We start from the raw sequence: 15,882 nt of genomic DNA on the forward strand, positions 1-15,882 counted from the left end.
TTTCAGACTGCCGGGGTTTTCCTCCCTCTGCTGGTCTGTCTTTCTCTTGCTGGTTTCTGATCAGCAGGTTCAGCTCTGCTTGCGACTCGCACCCAGTACGTCTACTGACAGTGGTGCGCCACATGTCCCGCGCTGAGCAACAGTACTGCTGTTTGTCCGTCAGTATATCTGCCTCTGACGGCTGTCTGGTCATCTCCACTGAAGAGGAGCCCTATCAGTTCTTAGGTGACGACTCTGCTTGTATACACTGCATTGAAATTTAATGGACACATTTACATTTGACAATGTGACACATGACCTAAATTAGCATGTATAAAATGTTGTTATGCAGTTTAAATTTGTTAACTTGACATGAGTTTTAAGATCTTAACTGGTAGAGAGTTGCAATAATTGTTGTAAAGCCTAGAATATTTATTTTGTTTTGTAAAACATAATCTAAATTTATTTTGTTCAATGCCAAAAAAGATTGTATATGATCCATCATATTAGTAGAAACTGTGCACTGGTATTGATATAATACAAATACTCACATACAGTTCTAGTAAAAAATGGACACCTTAAATTCAGTGTTTTTGCATTGTTTTAAATGTTCTGCATTGTTCATTAACACTAAAGCCATCCAAACTATAAAGTAAAACATATAGAATTTTATTAGTAAACAAAATGTTAAACAAACCAGAATATGTTTTATATTTTAGATTCTTCAAAGTAGGCACCTATAGGCCACTGTAGGCACCTAGCATTTTCTCAGTTAGCTTTATGAGGTAGTCGCGTAAAATGGCTTTCAGTTAACAGCTGTGCTGAACTTGTCAAGAGTTAATTACTTAAATGAATGTGTCTGAGATCATCAGTTGTGTTGTGATAAGGTAGAGTTGGTGGTATACAGTAAGTAGCTCTATTTGTTAATGTTCTACTCCATATTTTGGTAAGAACTACTCAACTGAGTAAAGAAAAAAATACTTTAGGAAATGACGGTCAGTCAATCAGAAAAATGGTCAAGAACTTTGAAAGTTTCCTGCAAACTTTGAAAGTGAAGTCACAACGACCATCAAAACGTTACGATGAAACTGGCTCTCATCAGAACCACCCCAGCATAAGTTCATGAGAGTTACCAGTCTCAGAAACCGCAAGTTAACAGCACCTCAGATAAGATCACCTAAATGCTTCACATTTAGTATTTTGGTTTGTTTAACACTTTTAAGTTACTACATGATTCCTTATGTGCTGCTTCATAATCTGAATGACTTTAGTATCGATTTACAATGTAGGAAAAAATCTAAACATTGAATGAGAAGAATAGTGTTGAACCTTTTGACTGGTACTGTAAGTCTCAGCGAGGAATGTTCAATGACCGTGTGATTAGATGTTTGCTCTGGTAGTTTGATTCATGCATATATACATAGTCTTACCTTATTGTCCACCATACAGCTGTCATATTTTTTTTCTACTATTCAGATTTAGATAATCCTAAACACAAAATGTATTTCCTCCTACAGACATACTGGAGCCTGAAGTCCGGACTCCAACGACACTGCCGATCACAGTGCGTTTTAAGTGCTCCAAACAGCTGATGCCAGGTCAGTGGCATCACCTTGTTGTTGCCATGGCCAAAGACATCAAAAAGAGCTGCAAAGTATCTGCTTATCTGAATGGAGAGGTCATTGGAACATCAAAGGTCAGTATGAGAGATTTTTGGTATATTTTACATATTTTACGTGTAAATTACTTTCAATCATGCCACAACCTGGATCACGCCTTTTTATTTCACTGTCTGTCTTTCAATAGATGAGGTACATTCAGCCATTCCCTGGTCAGTGCATTGCAATGGATGCATCAGCAGTTATTGACGTGTGTGGGATTATTGGAACTCCTCCTATCTGGAAACAGCATGCAGCGCTGATCTGGCGGGTTGGTCCTGCGTACCTTTTTGAAGAAGTGCTGAGTGCTGATTCTGTAGAGATCATGTATGCACAGGGCACAAAGTATATAGGCAACTACCTGGCTCTTGATGTACAAGGTAGGTAAACCTTGTTCAGCTTAACAATTAGAAATAAGTAGTGTTTTTTTTTTTTTTCTTAAAAGATGCCGTATCATGAATTGTAAAATATGATCTGTTCTTTTCAGCAGATTCTTCAATGAGGCTAATCCCTCCTGAGAGAATCTCCTTTGGAATAAATCCAGCAGTGTTTACTGTGACAACAGTAGCAGAGATTAGAGACCAGTACAATGAAGTGGACTGCCGCCTTATAGCCAAAGAGGTACCAACACGTTATTAGTTTTGGCAAATAGAGTACTGTAGGCAGAAAAATAAACACAGCTAACATTAATACACAAATGTGTGGTTTATGCTGACATGCCAAAAGTTATGGGATGAATATAGTTGTGTGAAGGGTGATCAAGATGTGTTATAGTAGGGGTCAGCTTGGGAATGTCTATATTTGTGTAAGCTGTATCTATAGGTCAGGGGTGTCCAAACTTTTTTTGTTGGGGGCCAGAAGGAGAAATATATTTGAAGTCATGGGCCAAAGACTCTTTAATAAAACAGATAATGAAATATACCACGTTAAATAATACATTTTCCTGATTACTTTCATTTACACACCATTTTACTTGACCTACTATCTTTATCTTTGACAGTGTTGTGTAAACTAAGATTTTTCAAATTGATGTTTCATTTCATGATGTCTCTTAATATTAAACTCCTTAATTACGGCAACTTTTAGACTTATTTGCCCTTTTTTGTGCTAGAAATGCGCACCCTCTCTGCTTTTAGACTCTTTGGCCCGTTTTTCTGCGCTAGAAATGCGCACCCTCTCCGCTTTTAGACTCTTTGGCCCGTTTTTCTGCGCTAGAAATGCGCACTCTCTCCGCTTTTAGACTCTTTGGTCCGTTTTCTGCACTAGAAATGCGCACCCTCTCCGCTTTTAGACTCTTTGGCCCGTTTTCTGCGCTAGAAATGCGCACTCTCTCCGCTTTTAGACTCTTTGGCCCGTTTTCTGCGCTAGAAATGCGCACCCTCTCCGCTTTTAGACTCTTTGGCCCGTTTTCTGCTCTAGAAATGCGCACTCTCTCCGCTTTTAGACTCTTTGGCCCGGCTTTCTGCGCTAAAACTTCACTCTCACCGCTTTTAGTCTCTTTGGCCCGTTTCTGAAACCTAGCGTTCCAACTTTGAATCTCACATTATAAAAACCTGCTTAACAACGGGTATTTCTAAAATACCTCACCTTTGGACACCCCTGCTATAGGTGTTATCTATAGTTGTGAGTAAGGTTGAACAATGGCCATTGTGTTGTTGGCAAGGCAACGTGAATTATCAGAGATTGATTGAGGCCTGGTAGTGGGTGCCAGACAGAGGGATGATCTATTTCTTAAGAAGACATTACCACCCACAGTGGACAGTTCAGTACAATGGGCAGTAATTCATGTGAACGATGAGATCTGGCAGAAATCAGCACATAAACATTCAATGCAGAAGGCCCAACACTCATACCCCACAGGTCGCTGAAGTCATTGTCCCATGATTTTTGGCATGTCTGTGTACATTTCGCTAGTTACGTATGTAACTGTGGTTATGTGAATAGTGGATGACCGCCAGGGCGGTGCTTAATGTGAATGTATTCCCTGCCGTGCCCACGGCGAACCGAGAGTTGTATACCAACGAAGTCACTACACGTGACACAGCGTGTGACGCAAGCGGGGTATAAATGCCCCCTGGCACTCGCTGCTCCTCCTCAAAACTTGGTTCTTCTCGCAATCCGAGTGACCAAGAACCCTGGCGGTCATCCACTATTCACATAACCACAGTTACATACGTAACTAGCGTTATGTTTCATAGTTACTGACCGCCAGGGCGGTGCTTAATGTGGATGATGCATACCAGCGATGTCACGAGGAGATTCCAGACAGAACCGCCGCAGATAAGCCCTCGGCGGCTGCCACGTTCACACTGTAGTAACGAGAGAAGGTGCATGGTGACGACCATGTGGCCGCTGCACAAATCTCTAGTAGAGACACTCCTTGAAGCGCAGCCCAAGATGTGGCGATGCCTCTGACAGAATGTCCTGTAGTCGGGGCAGGCAAAGGGCGGTCTGCAGCCCTGTAGGCCCCCTGAATAACCTCCACAAGCCAGTGGGATAGCCGTTGCTTCGAAAGTGGTTTCCCCAACTTCGCAGCAGAAAAACATACAAACAGCTGGTCCGTTTGACGAACAGCCGTCGTAGCAGAAACATATGCCCGTAGAGCTCTTACAGGGCATAACTTTAGCCTCCTGGTATCAGAATCGTCCCCATAGGCTGGAAGATCAATGGTATGGTTCACAAAAGCAGGATTCAACACCTTAGGCAGAAACGCAGCGTTCGGCCTCAGTTTCACACTGCAATCATCCAAGCCCCACTGTAAACACAGGGGGCTGATAGACAGCGCATGCAGCTCACAGCTCCGCTTTGCTGTGCAAACAGCCAACAGGAAAGCAGCCTTTAGAGAGATCCATTTCAGCTCTGCCTGCTCTAGCGGTTCAAAAGGAGCCTTGCAGAGAGCGTTCAAGACTAGCGGAAGATCCCAGGGGGGATACCGCGGCTTACGAGGGGGAGCCAGTCTCCTAGCTCCCTTCAAAAAAGCAGTCACAAGCTTATGAGAGCCCAAGGAAGTACCGTCCGCCGGCATCACGTGACAGGCTAAGGCCGCCACGTATACCCTGAGCGTCGAAGCGGCCCTGCCTTCCTCCAGTAGCGTCTGGAGAAAGGACAAGACAGTCTGTAGTGTGCAGAGGTGTGGTACCACACCTTGGTTAATACACCAAGCTTCAAAAGCCTTCCACCTGCCCTCGTATAGAGCCCGCGTAGAAGGAGCTCTAGCATTATCGATCGTGCGTCTGACCTGGGCCGTGCACGAGTCTAATGTGCTGGTGGGCCTAAGGGCCACAGCCATAGCCGGAGTTGCTCCGGACGTGGGTGCCACACCTGTCCGTTCAGCTGTGAAAGCAGGTCTGCTCGACACGGAAGTTCCCATGGAACCCCATGGAGTAATGACAGCAGCGTTGGAAACCATGTTTGATACGGCCACTTCGGGGCCACCAAGAGGACCCGATGCTGTTCCAGGCGTACTCTGTCCAATACAGCCGGAATCAGAGGCAAAGGGGGAAAGGCATAGAGCAGAGTTCTCGGCCAGCTGTGAGCCAGGGCATCCTGGCCCAATGGGCTGTATAGTGCCATCTCCGAAAACCAGAGAGGGCAGTGTGTCGTGTCTGGAGAGGCAAAGAGGTCCACTCGAGCCTCCCCGAACCGTTCCCACACCAGCTGTACCACACGCGGGTGTAGCTTCCATCGTCCTGGGTGAAGAGAACGGCGAGATAGCGCATCCGCCGTGACATTGGTGGCGCCTGTCACATGAGATGCTCTCAGAGATAACACTCTGGGGTGAGCCCACGTCCAGAGTTCTTGTGCCAGCATTAATAGCCTGCGGGACCGTGTTCCGCCGAAGTGGTTTACATGATAGACTGCTGACACATTGTCCGATCTCACCAAGACATGTCTGCCGCGGAGCACCGGGAGAAAATGTCTCAGGGCGAGCACTATGGCACGTAACTCCAGGATGTTGATGTGGTCTCGCGCCTGCCGCATGGACCAAACACCCTGCACTGCGCTGTGGTTCCAGACAGCCCCCCAGCCTGTGGCTGACGCGTCTGTAGTGATCACTTCTCTGCGAGAAGGAATCTGGCCCATCGTTACCCCTGACAGCAGGAAGGGCGCAGAGTTCCAGACATCGAGGGCAGCCAAGCACTCGCTGGTAATGCGAACGCGTGTGTGCCTGTGCCGTGCCCCATCCAGTTTCAGACTGATGAGCCACATCTGAAATGGTCGGATGTGGAGCTTCCCCAGTGCCACCACCTGCGCAGCGGCGGTGAGAAGACCTTGTAGTCGCAAAAGCCTCACATACTGCACCTTGGCGCCCCACCTGAGGCTGTGAATGGCCGATAGTATAGCCGCAGCGCGAGCTGAAGGCAGGGTGGCCAACATGCGACGTGAATCCAAGACCACGCCTAAAAAGGTTATGGACTGAGCAGGAATTAAAACACTCTTGTTCCAGTTCACCGCGAGCCCCAGCGCTTGCGTGTGCTGCAGTAATCTGAGTGTGTCTGTGTGAGCTCTCTGCTCCGAGGGGGCACACAGCAGCCAGTCGTCTAGATAGGGCAAGATTTTCAGCCCCTGAGCCATAAGGGGGGACAGGGCCGCCCGCATACATCTCGTGAACACCCTTGGTGCCAGTGAAAGGCCGAACGGTAGCACTCTGAACTGGTATACCCTGTCTCGGAAGGCGAACCTGAGAAACCGTCTGTGTTCTGGAACGATTGGAACGTGAAAGTAGGCGTCTTTGAGATCCACTAGGGTGAACCACTCCGCCTCGGAAACCGCGTGGAGAACAGCCGCGGTGTGTAACATCCGGAACGGAAGAACTTTCAAAAATTTGTTCAGGCGACGGAGATCTAAGATCGGTCTCAAACCGCCGTCTTTCTTCGGAACAACAAAATAAATTGAGTAGAACCCCTCGGGGTGAACTTGAGGGTCTACCAACTCTATGGCTCCTCTGGCCAGCAGGGAGCCTATCTCCTGGGAGAGACTTGCAGCCCGAACGGGATCCCGAACTTTGGTCACCGTAGGGCGAGAACATACTGGTGGCCGGTGGCGAAACTGCAGTCTGTAACCCACTGTCATGGTGCTCAGAGCCCACGGGTCTGAGATCATCTTTGTCCAGTAGGCCAAATGTGATTGTGAGAGCAACAGCGTCACCGGCCGTAGCATGTCAGCGGCGGTCAGCAGCGGCAGCTGCACGCGGCTTGGAAGGGTGGGGGGGTCGCCTAGGCGCTCTCGGCGGGACCGTGGGGCCTGCGGGGCGCGGCGGCGGAGCTGCGGCTCCGAAGCGCCTCTCTCTATCGTGTCCTCGAGTCCGCTGTAGTGGGCGACGAAAACTCTGTGGCTGCCCGGTATTATGCAGCTTTCGAGCCTCCGTCAGGGAGGATCGTCGTTCCAGGGCTTCCTTGGCTGCTGGTCCGAAGAAAGACCCGGGTTTGAGAGGCACGGACCGCAGCGTAGCTCGGCAAGGTTCGGGCAGAGAGGATTGGGCCAGCCACACCTGGCGCCGAGCATGCAGGCTCGTAGCGACGAGCCGACCAGTATCGTGGGTCATGTAACCCGCGGTCAAGAGGGCTAGATTCAGAAGCTCCTCCGAGCTATTTGAGTCCTCCGTGGATGCGGGGGAATTCTGCAGCGCAATAAGCAGGATGCAGAGGGAATTCAGCAGTCTCCCCATCCGCGTCGCTGAGTTGTGCATTTTAACAACCAGCTCGTCCGTGCGCCTACACTCCGCGCTCGGGCAGCGAGGTTCCGGCCGTAGCGCTTCGTCTGGCGAAACCACCGTGGAAGCCACACAGGGGTCGATCGCAGGCATGGAGGCCAGTCCATAGTCAGCCGCTCCGGCCATGGATGCTAGCAAGCGCGCCGTCTCCGTCGGCCGACCTGCTTTTTCGCTCTGAAAAGCAGCCGAGAATTCAGACACGAAGTCCTGACAAGGCGGCACCGCGAAAGCACCCGCTTCCAGGCGTTTAAACAGCGCGTTAGAGCGTACGCTCCCTGCTGCTGGTGTATCCAGGCCTAGCCTAGCTAAGGCTAACTTAAGCGTCTCTTCCACCGAAGCCCTGCGAGAGGCTGCGGGGTGTGTGTCCTCACTTCCCTTGGCTCCATCCGAAGACAGGGAGTGTGGGGGTGCAGGAGAGCTATCGGTTGGGAAAGATCCGAACCCCATCTCGTGCTCGAGAGCCGACCCTTGTGTAAAGTTCGCGTTGGAGGCAGCCGTTGAGAGAACGTCAAACTCAGCCTCCCGCCTTGGCGAAACAGACTCCTTAAACTCGACCGAGGGGCTCTCACCTGCTCGGTCCTGTGTCTGGCTGTTCATAGCTAAGATCAGGTTCTTTAGCTGGTGTAACTCCGATACAACCGAGTCCACACGGTTAGAGAGAGCTCCATAGCCTTTCTTTTTTCGCGGTGGCTCTAACGAGCTATCCGCGCTCCGTTTTCCCCGAGCCTTGGGCGTTGTCGCGGGGAGGGATGCCTCGCTTCGTGCTTCCAGGCCCGCTAGCCGCTCGTGGCGGATAGCCATGGGAATCATCGCGCAGTCGATGCATGGGTCTGTGAGCGCTTCGCGCAGATGGTCCAAGCCCAGGCACGACGGGCACAGTCGGTGTCCGTCGTCGGGCTCCAGGACGGCCTGGCAGTGCATGCAGCTAATCGAGGCTAGCATAGCAGCGCTAGGTAGGCCGCGGCTCCGGGAGGGGGTCTGACAGCCGCTCGCGGTGGCCGCTGGCTCGCTTCGGGCGTCGAGCGCCTCGCTGCCCGCTAAGTCACTCGGTGTACCGAGCACCAGCTAGCTGAAGCAGATAGCTCACGAGGAGTTTGCGCTAGTTAGAGCTACGGTTGAGAGTACTCACCGTGTCAGGCTCCGGCGAAAAAGGCACAGCAGTGCTGACAGCCGCTCGGCTGATAGCTACTCGTGGGGCCGCTAGCCTCTGGTTAACCCCGGCGTCGAGCGATTCGTAGCCGGCTAAATGAACTCGGTGTACCGAGCACTAGCTAGCTAGGTCAGATAGCTCGCGAGGCGTAACGCTAGTAGAGCTAAGGAGAGAGTACTCACCGTGTCGGCTCCGGCGAAGACACCACAGTGTAGATAGCCGCTCGTGGGGGCGTTAGCTGAGGCTAATCCCGGCGCCGAGCGCTTCGCTGCGGTCAAAGTGAACTCGGTGTACCGAGCGCACGATAACTGAGGCAGCGGACGAGTACTGAAGCTAGGTTAGAACTACGGTGGGAGTCCTCACTGGTTTCGAGCTTCGACGGGAAATGCACAGTAACCCGAAGCTTGGAGCCCCAAGCTTCGTGTGGGTACTGGCGACGAGTAATCCAAATAGGAGAAGAAAAAAGGAGAAGAAAAAGATGATGAAAAAAACAGCTCTAGAGGTCGGAATCCGAGCTCTGAAGCGAGCTGCACTCAATCGGTTCTGGGCGAGAAGAAAAAGAGGAGGAGCAGCGAGTGCCAGGGGGCATTTATACCCCGCTTGCGTCACACGCTGTGTCACGTGTAGTGACTTCGTTGGTATACAACTCTCGGTTCGCCGTGGGCACGGCAGGGAATACATTCACATTAAGCACCGCCCTGGCGGTCAGTAACTATGAAACATAACTGTATTTATTAAAGATTTACAAAACATTTTTTTTCATGAGAATTTAGTATTTTTATTGGTATCATCCAGCATATTTGGTAAATCAGTTCTTAGTTATGGTTAAAAAGGTGAACTGGTGATGAAATTGAACAAACCCACATGCTGGCAAAGCGGGCATTCAGGGGAAAAGTGGAACCCAGCTTTATTCACCAAACTAGCTCACAAGTTAATTCAGTACTAGACACTCTTGTCAGTTTTACTGTATGTAGGAAGATGAATGATCACAAGCCATCAAACCAAGCTGAGCTGCTTGATTTTTTGCACCAGGAGTGGCATAAATGTATCCAAAAGCAGTGTGTAAGACTGGTGGAGGAGAACATACCAAGATGCATGAAAACTGGGATTAAAAACCAGGGTTATTCCACCAAATATTGATTTCTGAACTTTATGTATATAACATTTTGAGGTCTAAAAGCTCTGCATCTTTTTTTTTTTTTTTTTTTTTTTTTTTCAGCGATTTCTCATTTTCTGCAAATAAATGCTCTAAATGCCAATATCTTTATTTGGAATTTAGGAGAAATGTTGTCAGTGGTTTATAGAATAAAACAACAATGTTCATGTTACTCAAACATATGATGATTTAGAAACTGAAGTGTTCTCTTAATTATTCCAGAGTATGTTGTATGTTGTACATTTATGTAGTACTCACTTGGTTAGAGCGTTTCAGTTTACATGGGTTTTCTTACAGATGGGAATCACATCAAGAGATAACTCCACTCCTGTCTTTCTGGCCCGAAATATCAGTCAGCACCTCAGTGGAACTGCTAGAACTATTGGGGCTGCCCTGGTTGGTCGTTTTGGTAAAAGAAATATGAATTTCTATATTTAGCCTTTCTATATTGTACTTATTCTGTACTTGTTGTTTGTGACTGATGATCTAATGTTATTTTTTTGTCCCTCTACCTCAACTTGCAGCGGTTAGGACATTTACGTCAAACAGCGCTGCCACTAGTTTCCAGTATGTTGGTGGACCTGCAGTTGTCCTCAGCCTGGTAGCGATGGCGTCAGATGATGGCTCTTTGTATGCATCCATCAAAGTTTTACTGTCTATATTAGACACAAATCAGGTCATGAGGCGTGAGATGAAACGCATCAATGGATATAAGGTACTCTTATTGTTTTTTTAAAACTGTGAATGCTTGTAAAAATCATGCATAGTGACATTTGCCTTTCCACATTGTGTAAATAAGTGAACTGTGTCTGCCTCCAGCTATTTGCCTTCCTCCTGAAGATGAAGGCGCACTTGATTAGTAGCAGGACCTTCCAGCTGATTTTGGCCATAGTGGGTGCCATGGAGCTGACAACGGGCTGTATTTATATCCATGATCTCACAGCTCTCCAAGACATCCTCTGTGATTTTGAGGTATGTTTGTGTCTATTTATGGGTGGATTAAGTGGCAAAAGTATTAGATCACTAAAACAACCGTTTTAACTGCTGTTAAAAAATCTTTGTTAAATTGATTTTGCTAAAATAGCTAGTTTCTATATCCAGGATGTTCAGATTTATAAAAAAAACTAATATTCTAACATAAAGAAAGAAGTTAGGCCAAGATGATAAGTTAGTTTAGTCAAATATTTTAACAAGCTCACATTTTTTTTGTTTTGAATCTGAATTTGGTCAACACTACATAATAAAATTGGCCTTAAAAGCAGTAGTAAATGTGCTGCAGCTGAAAGGATTTTCATATTTTTAAGATTTTCAGTATGTGTTTCATATTCTAATTTGTAAAATGTGGCACTACTGTCTAATTGTTTAATTCCGTTCATACCCAGTCAACTCCACAGTCCTACTTTTTCAGGTGTTTTAGATTTAAAAGGCCTTTAGATAGATGTATAAACAGTATACCTATATTTTTTAAGTTGCCTCTTAAAATGTGTTAACCTAATTTTGATGCTTAATTAAAAAATACTGTTTTTAATGCTAAAACATCACCATATTGCTCACTCATGTGTATATCCTGTGCTAAACTGTTTTATGCTGTGTTTCATTTTGCACAGAATACAGATTTAGGAGCTGGTAATGACGTTAGAAAAGAGTTTAACCACAATCTAGTTAAACATCATCATTTTATACTATTTCAAAAAGTTTCTAAAAGCTAAACTTAGCTAAATACATAAAAGTTTTATGGTGTTTTATGGGCACTCTAACCAAAATATGTCCAATTCTTTGTGTCCCAGTTTAGCGTTGTTAGAGTTTACATGTGAAATCCACACATTTTACAATATTTTGAACCAGTGGAACATTTCCACAGATAGAAGTTTGACAGTACTGTGTGTATGGGTGATTTTTCAGTACACAAATAGATACTACTGCTTTTACTAATGTTGATGTGTGGTGCAGCCATCTTGGATTCTGAACTTGGGGTTAGAAAGGCTCTTCTGACTTTCCAAGTCCAAAATCTGACTTGTGGTTGCCTTTCTGTTAAAATTTCCTATTTGGAACTTGGAAAATTCGACACCAGGGTTTAAATGGAATCCCAGCATTATTGTATATGGCTAATGTTACTGAAGTGTTTTTAGCTTGACCTGTGTGATTCATAATTAATTTATTTTATTTATAGGTCTGGCAGAAGGCACCAGAAAGTCTGGACTTGTCTGTTTTAAATCATTTTGTTGAGATCCTGAAATCATCAAGGTACTTTATACCGATTTGTTTAGTCATTGCAAATTGACTTTTCAAGGCTTTGTGTAAACATGTATTGATTCTAAAGTTACAGAGTGCATTTTTGCTTCCTCTTTCTACTCGTGCATGAACTGTTTACAGGAAACTCTCTGCCAGACAGCTTCACATAGCATTTGATTGTCACGATTTCTTTTTATCATATGACCGACGCGCAAATGTTTTTCAGTGGAGATCCACAGAATGCTGAGACCATGCACAGCCTTGACCTGATGGCTAAGCTCCTCTTCCTGCTGCAGGATCCCAGTGTGACACACAGAAAAGTCACTGTCATCTGCACCATCGTCAAATACCTGCTGCAAGGACACTTCAGCACTGCAGACGTCCGCAGGCATGGAAAGATAATAATGTTTGAGGCCTTATTCTTAACTTATATAGCCACTTATATATTATATAGCCACTCATAATAAACCATAGCTTGGGATGCCTGTGGTAACATATTAAAACATATGAAGAGTTTATTTGCAAAAACAGATATGTGCTATGCTTTCAACACACAATTAGCTCAGATTTGAAAAGCAGATGCAAGTGCATGTTGTTTTTTTGGTTTTAGTAGTAGCCTATTCATATCAAACAAAGAACACTAAGACTAAAAAAACAAAGACTATAAAACAAACAACAAAGGACTAGCAAGAACTAATAAAAAAAACAACACAGCAGGACACAGAACAAAGAAAACATTGGGTATATATACACAAACACAAACAAACAAGAAACACCTGTGATAAGATAACGAGAGGGCTGGGTTACAAGAAAAAAAAGAAACACGAATGATAAGACCGTACTAGAGCAAAGACAATAGAGAAATACAACAGAGCCATGTGCTACAGAGCACATGGCTAAGAACACAAGCAGACCAGGAAAGACCAGCAAGAACACAAGACAGGAACAGAGAAGACCAAGAAAAGAAGAATCATGACAAACATGGGCTAAGGTGTAACATCTGTACCTACAAATAAACTCTTTATATCTAAAATGAATTGTCGTTAGACAATTAATCATCCATATTTTGATTTTGGATATTCAGTTACAATACCACACTGAATATATAGGCCGTGCTAATCTTTATAGTATGCATAATTTAATACAACAAAGCAGCTTGGTAAAAAAAAAAAATTGCTTGCTTAATCATGCATGTTCCAGTTCTACCCCAAATGCATAGTATTAAAAACTACACTTAACACAGTATAGCCAAAATGGTAATCTGGTACTGATGACAATTTGTATAGGAAAACATTGCAAAAGCAAATTTGGTAAAGCATATGGGAAAAGTTAGATTAGATGAAATTATATATGGGCCATTCCCCTGAATGGATGCCATTTGCTTGTTGTACGTTTATCTTTAAACTTTAAAACATGTACTGGTCAAACTCAAGCAGCTTTACTTCTAATCGGAAGATGGTTACAAAACTCATGTGACATTTAAAAAGCATGTTTAAAAGCAAGTCCACTAATTTCTTAGATTTTTTCTAAGAAAGTCTTCATTTTAAAGAAATGGTTGACTGCCTGTTCAAATAATTGATATTTATGATTTAAAATATATAATTATTGTTTCTGGCACTCATTCCTGTTACTTTTTTTGTTTTGAGTAACAGGAATGAGCTTTTAGCATTGAATTAGCAAAAAAACCCCATGAAAAATAGCTGTATTACAGATATGCTAATAGCAAGAGGACATTGAGCACATTCTAGTGATTTTCTCAAAATGTATATTTTAAAAATAAACAAACAACATCTAAAAAGTTATTTAGGTAAAAGGATTGGATCTGAAGAATTTTAATAAATATATTTCATGGTAAAGTTTATAGTTTGAGAGTGGGGAATAGTAACGCATGCTATTTTTTCAGTGTTTTAAGTTTTTATAATTTTTTTTAATTACATATCTTACTTCTGCACTTAGGTCAATGTACGAGACACTATGCTTAATAATAAAATGTATTCTGAAGTTATTTTGTGTGCACATTTATACATGTAATTTACTGGGGACAGAAATTTCTCTTATTTGGCGGAATATGCCAGATATAATTTTACACGTCTTTGTTTGTCTTTGGTCTCACAGGCTTGGACTTTTCTTAATTTATACTCTGATGCCGCCGTCTGTTGACGAGAACACCGCCTTCCCTGGTAACATTTCGGATGATCAGTCTCAGTGTGAGTATAGTGCACTCTTTTTTTATTTGCATTTAGAAGAGTATGCTCCTCAGAATCGAAGTCAACATGTTTATATGGAGACTTGATTAAAGATGAGTGAAGCTTTGTCTGTACTTCTGTCTAGCCCTGAGCCAAACACCTGCAAGAACCGTCTGGATCAGGAACCAGCTGCTGGAGGTGCTGTCCTCACTAATCATCTGCGACAGTCCTCTACCTAACAAGTGAGTCTTTAGCACAAGGGACTTGTTAACCTGAATTTCCATAAGTGTCATTTAAAGTAATACATTTTGATAGTCTAACACTCCATGCAACATGTTTTTTGCACGGCAGTAACCAGGAAGAGGTGTTCCTTACGCTGGGGTCGGATTGGTTCCTCCTCTTCTTACAGGGACACACCCACTCCAGCACAGTGTTGTTGATCATTAGGCTGCTCATCCATTTCCTGTCCAATCAAAGCATACTGACCAAGTTTAGAGATGGCGTGTCGCCAGGAACACTTGTGGAAAGCATGGAGATGCCCCAAGATGTCATTGGTAAAAAATTACATTCTTCATTTAACCTGGAAAAAAATAGAGAGAAACAAAAAAAAATAAAAACATAAATTATTTAATCAAACAATGAGAGAACAGATGAGAAATATGTTGATTTGCAAAAGTTGTGTCTCTGTTAACAGCATTGGAAAAATATGCAGATTTGGAACGGTATCATTATGTTCTTTGCTGATTTTTCTGCCTTTTTTTCTCAGGTCACTTGGGGTTACACTCCTGGTCGTTTGAGTGTTTGAGCTGCACGTGTCCTGGATTTACAGTACTGCCCAGACTGCTGCTCAGCCACATAAGCTCTCCACAGATATATGGAGCTTTTGCCGCCCTGCTGATGGGAAAAGCAGATTTTCACATACCTAATGGACAGGTATCTTTTAACTTCAGTTTTTGTAATTCATCATATAGATGTACAGATACAGTACAGAAAATTGGACAGATATTTGTGTAATGAGACAGAATTACAGAATTACAGCATAAGCCTATCATAATATCCGAGTTTTGTGGGACAGTGTACTGTACTGGCAATGATTGATTAAATAATACTGTTGTTTGTTATCTTAAGACTGACATATATAATATAATATAATATAATATTTATTTTAATATCCTACATAAAAACATACATCAAATAAAACACTCATTCACGTTTATTTTGGGGGTTTAGGGTTGGAGTGCCATGCAGGAAAATAAATGGGGGAACAAATAGAAAAACAGGAAGTAAACAATTATCACACAAACAGAAAAACAAACAAACAAATATATATTTATACATATATACAGCTCTGGAAACAAATAAGAGGCTACCTAAAAATATGAGTTTCTTTGATTTTACCGAATTGAAAACCTCTGGATGTCATGTTCCTGTCTGTTCTTATGTTTTTCTGTTTGTTTACCTTCTCCCACGTGTGCCTGTGAGTGTGCCTCCCACGTGACCCGTGCTCCTCTTGTTATTGCCCTCACCTGTGTTCATTTGTAGCTTCGACCCCTAGCCCCAGGTGTTTCCACTTCCCGTGTGTATTTATAGCCCGTGTGTTTCCTGCTCTGGTGTCTGTCTGTGGTCTTCGTTTTCCTTTGTTTTCCACAGTCCTGGTTTTGTGTGTTTAAAGTCTTTCATGTTTATTTTGTTTAATAAATTTCCTCGTTGCTTGCATTTGTGTCTGCCTCCTTGTCCTTCCTGCACCCTCGCTGACAGTGGAATATAATCAGGAGGCAGATGGATGATCACAAGCCAACAAACCAAGC

General features: G+C 44.3%; 1 protein-coding gene across 2 annotated transcripts in view; it reads left to right on the forward strand.

Annotated features, from left to right (window-relative positions):
* The window catches only part of wdfy4 (WDFY family member 4), an 82,107-nt gene that overhangs the window by 23,836 nt on the left and 42,389 nt on the right, over positions 1 to 15,882 (forward strand). The window contains exons 19-31 of one of the 2 annotated variants that reach the window (XM_049481324.1): positions 7 to 225; positions 1,497 to 1,675; positions 1,786 to 2,017; positions 2,125 to 2,258; positions 9,954 to 10,065; positions 10,181 to 10,371; positions 10,476 to 10,628; positions 11,827 to 11,900; positions 12,115 to 12,276; positions 14,004 to 14,095; positions 14,220 to 14,316; positions 14,426 to 14,628; positions 14,841 to 15,007. In XM_049481324.1, coding sequence (XP_049337281.1) covers positions 7 to 225; positions 1,497 to 1,675; positions 1,786 to 2,017; positions 2,125 to 2,258; positions 9,954 to 10,065; positions 10,181 to 10,371; positions 10,476 to 10,628; positions 11,827 to 11,900; positions 12,115 to 12,276; positions 14,004 to 14,095; positions 14,220 to 14,316; positions 14,426 to 14,628; positions 14,841 to 15,007 — 2,015 coding nt within the window. The remainder of the gene's footprint in view (positions 1 to 6; positions 226 to 1,496; positions 1,676 to 1,785; positions 2,018 to 2,124; positions 2,259 to 9,953; positions 10,066 to 10,180; positions 10,372 to 10,475; positions 10,629 to 11,826; positions 11,901 to 12,114; positions 12,277 to 14,003; positions 14,096 to 14,219; positions 14,317 to 14,425; positions 14,629 to 14,840; positions 15,008 to 15,882) is intronic. The other variant, XM_049481325.1, reaches the window with a different exon arrangement.

This window comes from Astyanax mexicanus, chromosome 7, assembly GCF_023375975.1.
Source record: "Astyanax mexicanus isolate ESR-SI-001 chromosome 7, AstMex3_surface, whole genome shotgun sequence".
Taxonomy (NCBI): Eukaryota; Metazoa; Chordata; class Actinopteri; order Characiformes; family Acestrorhamphidae; genus Astyanax; species Astyanax mexicanus.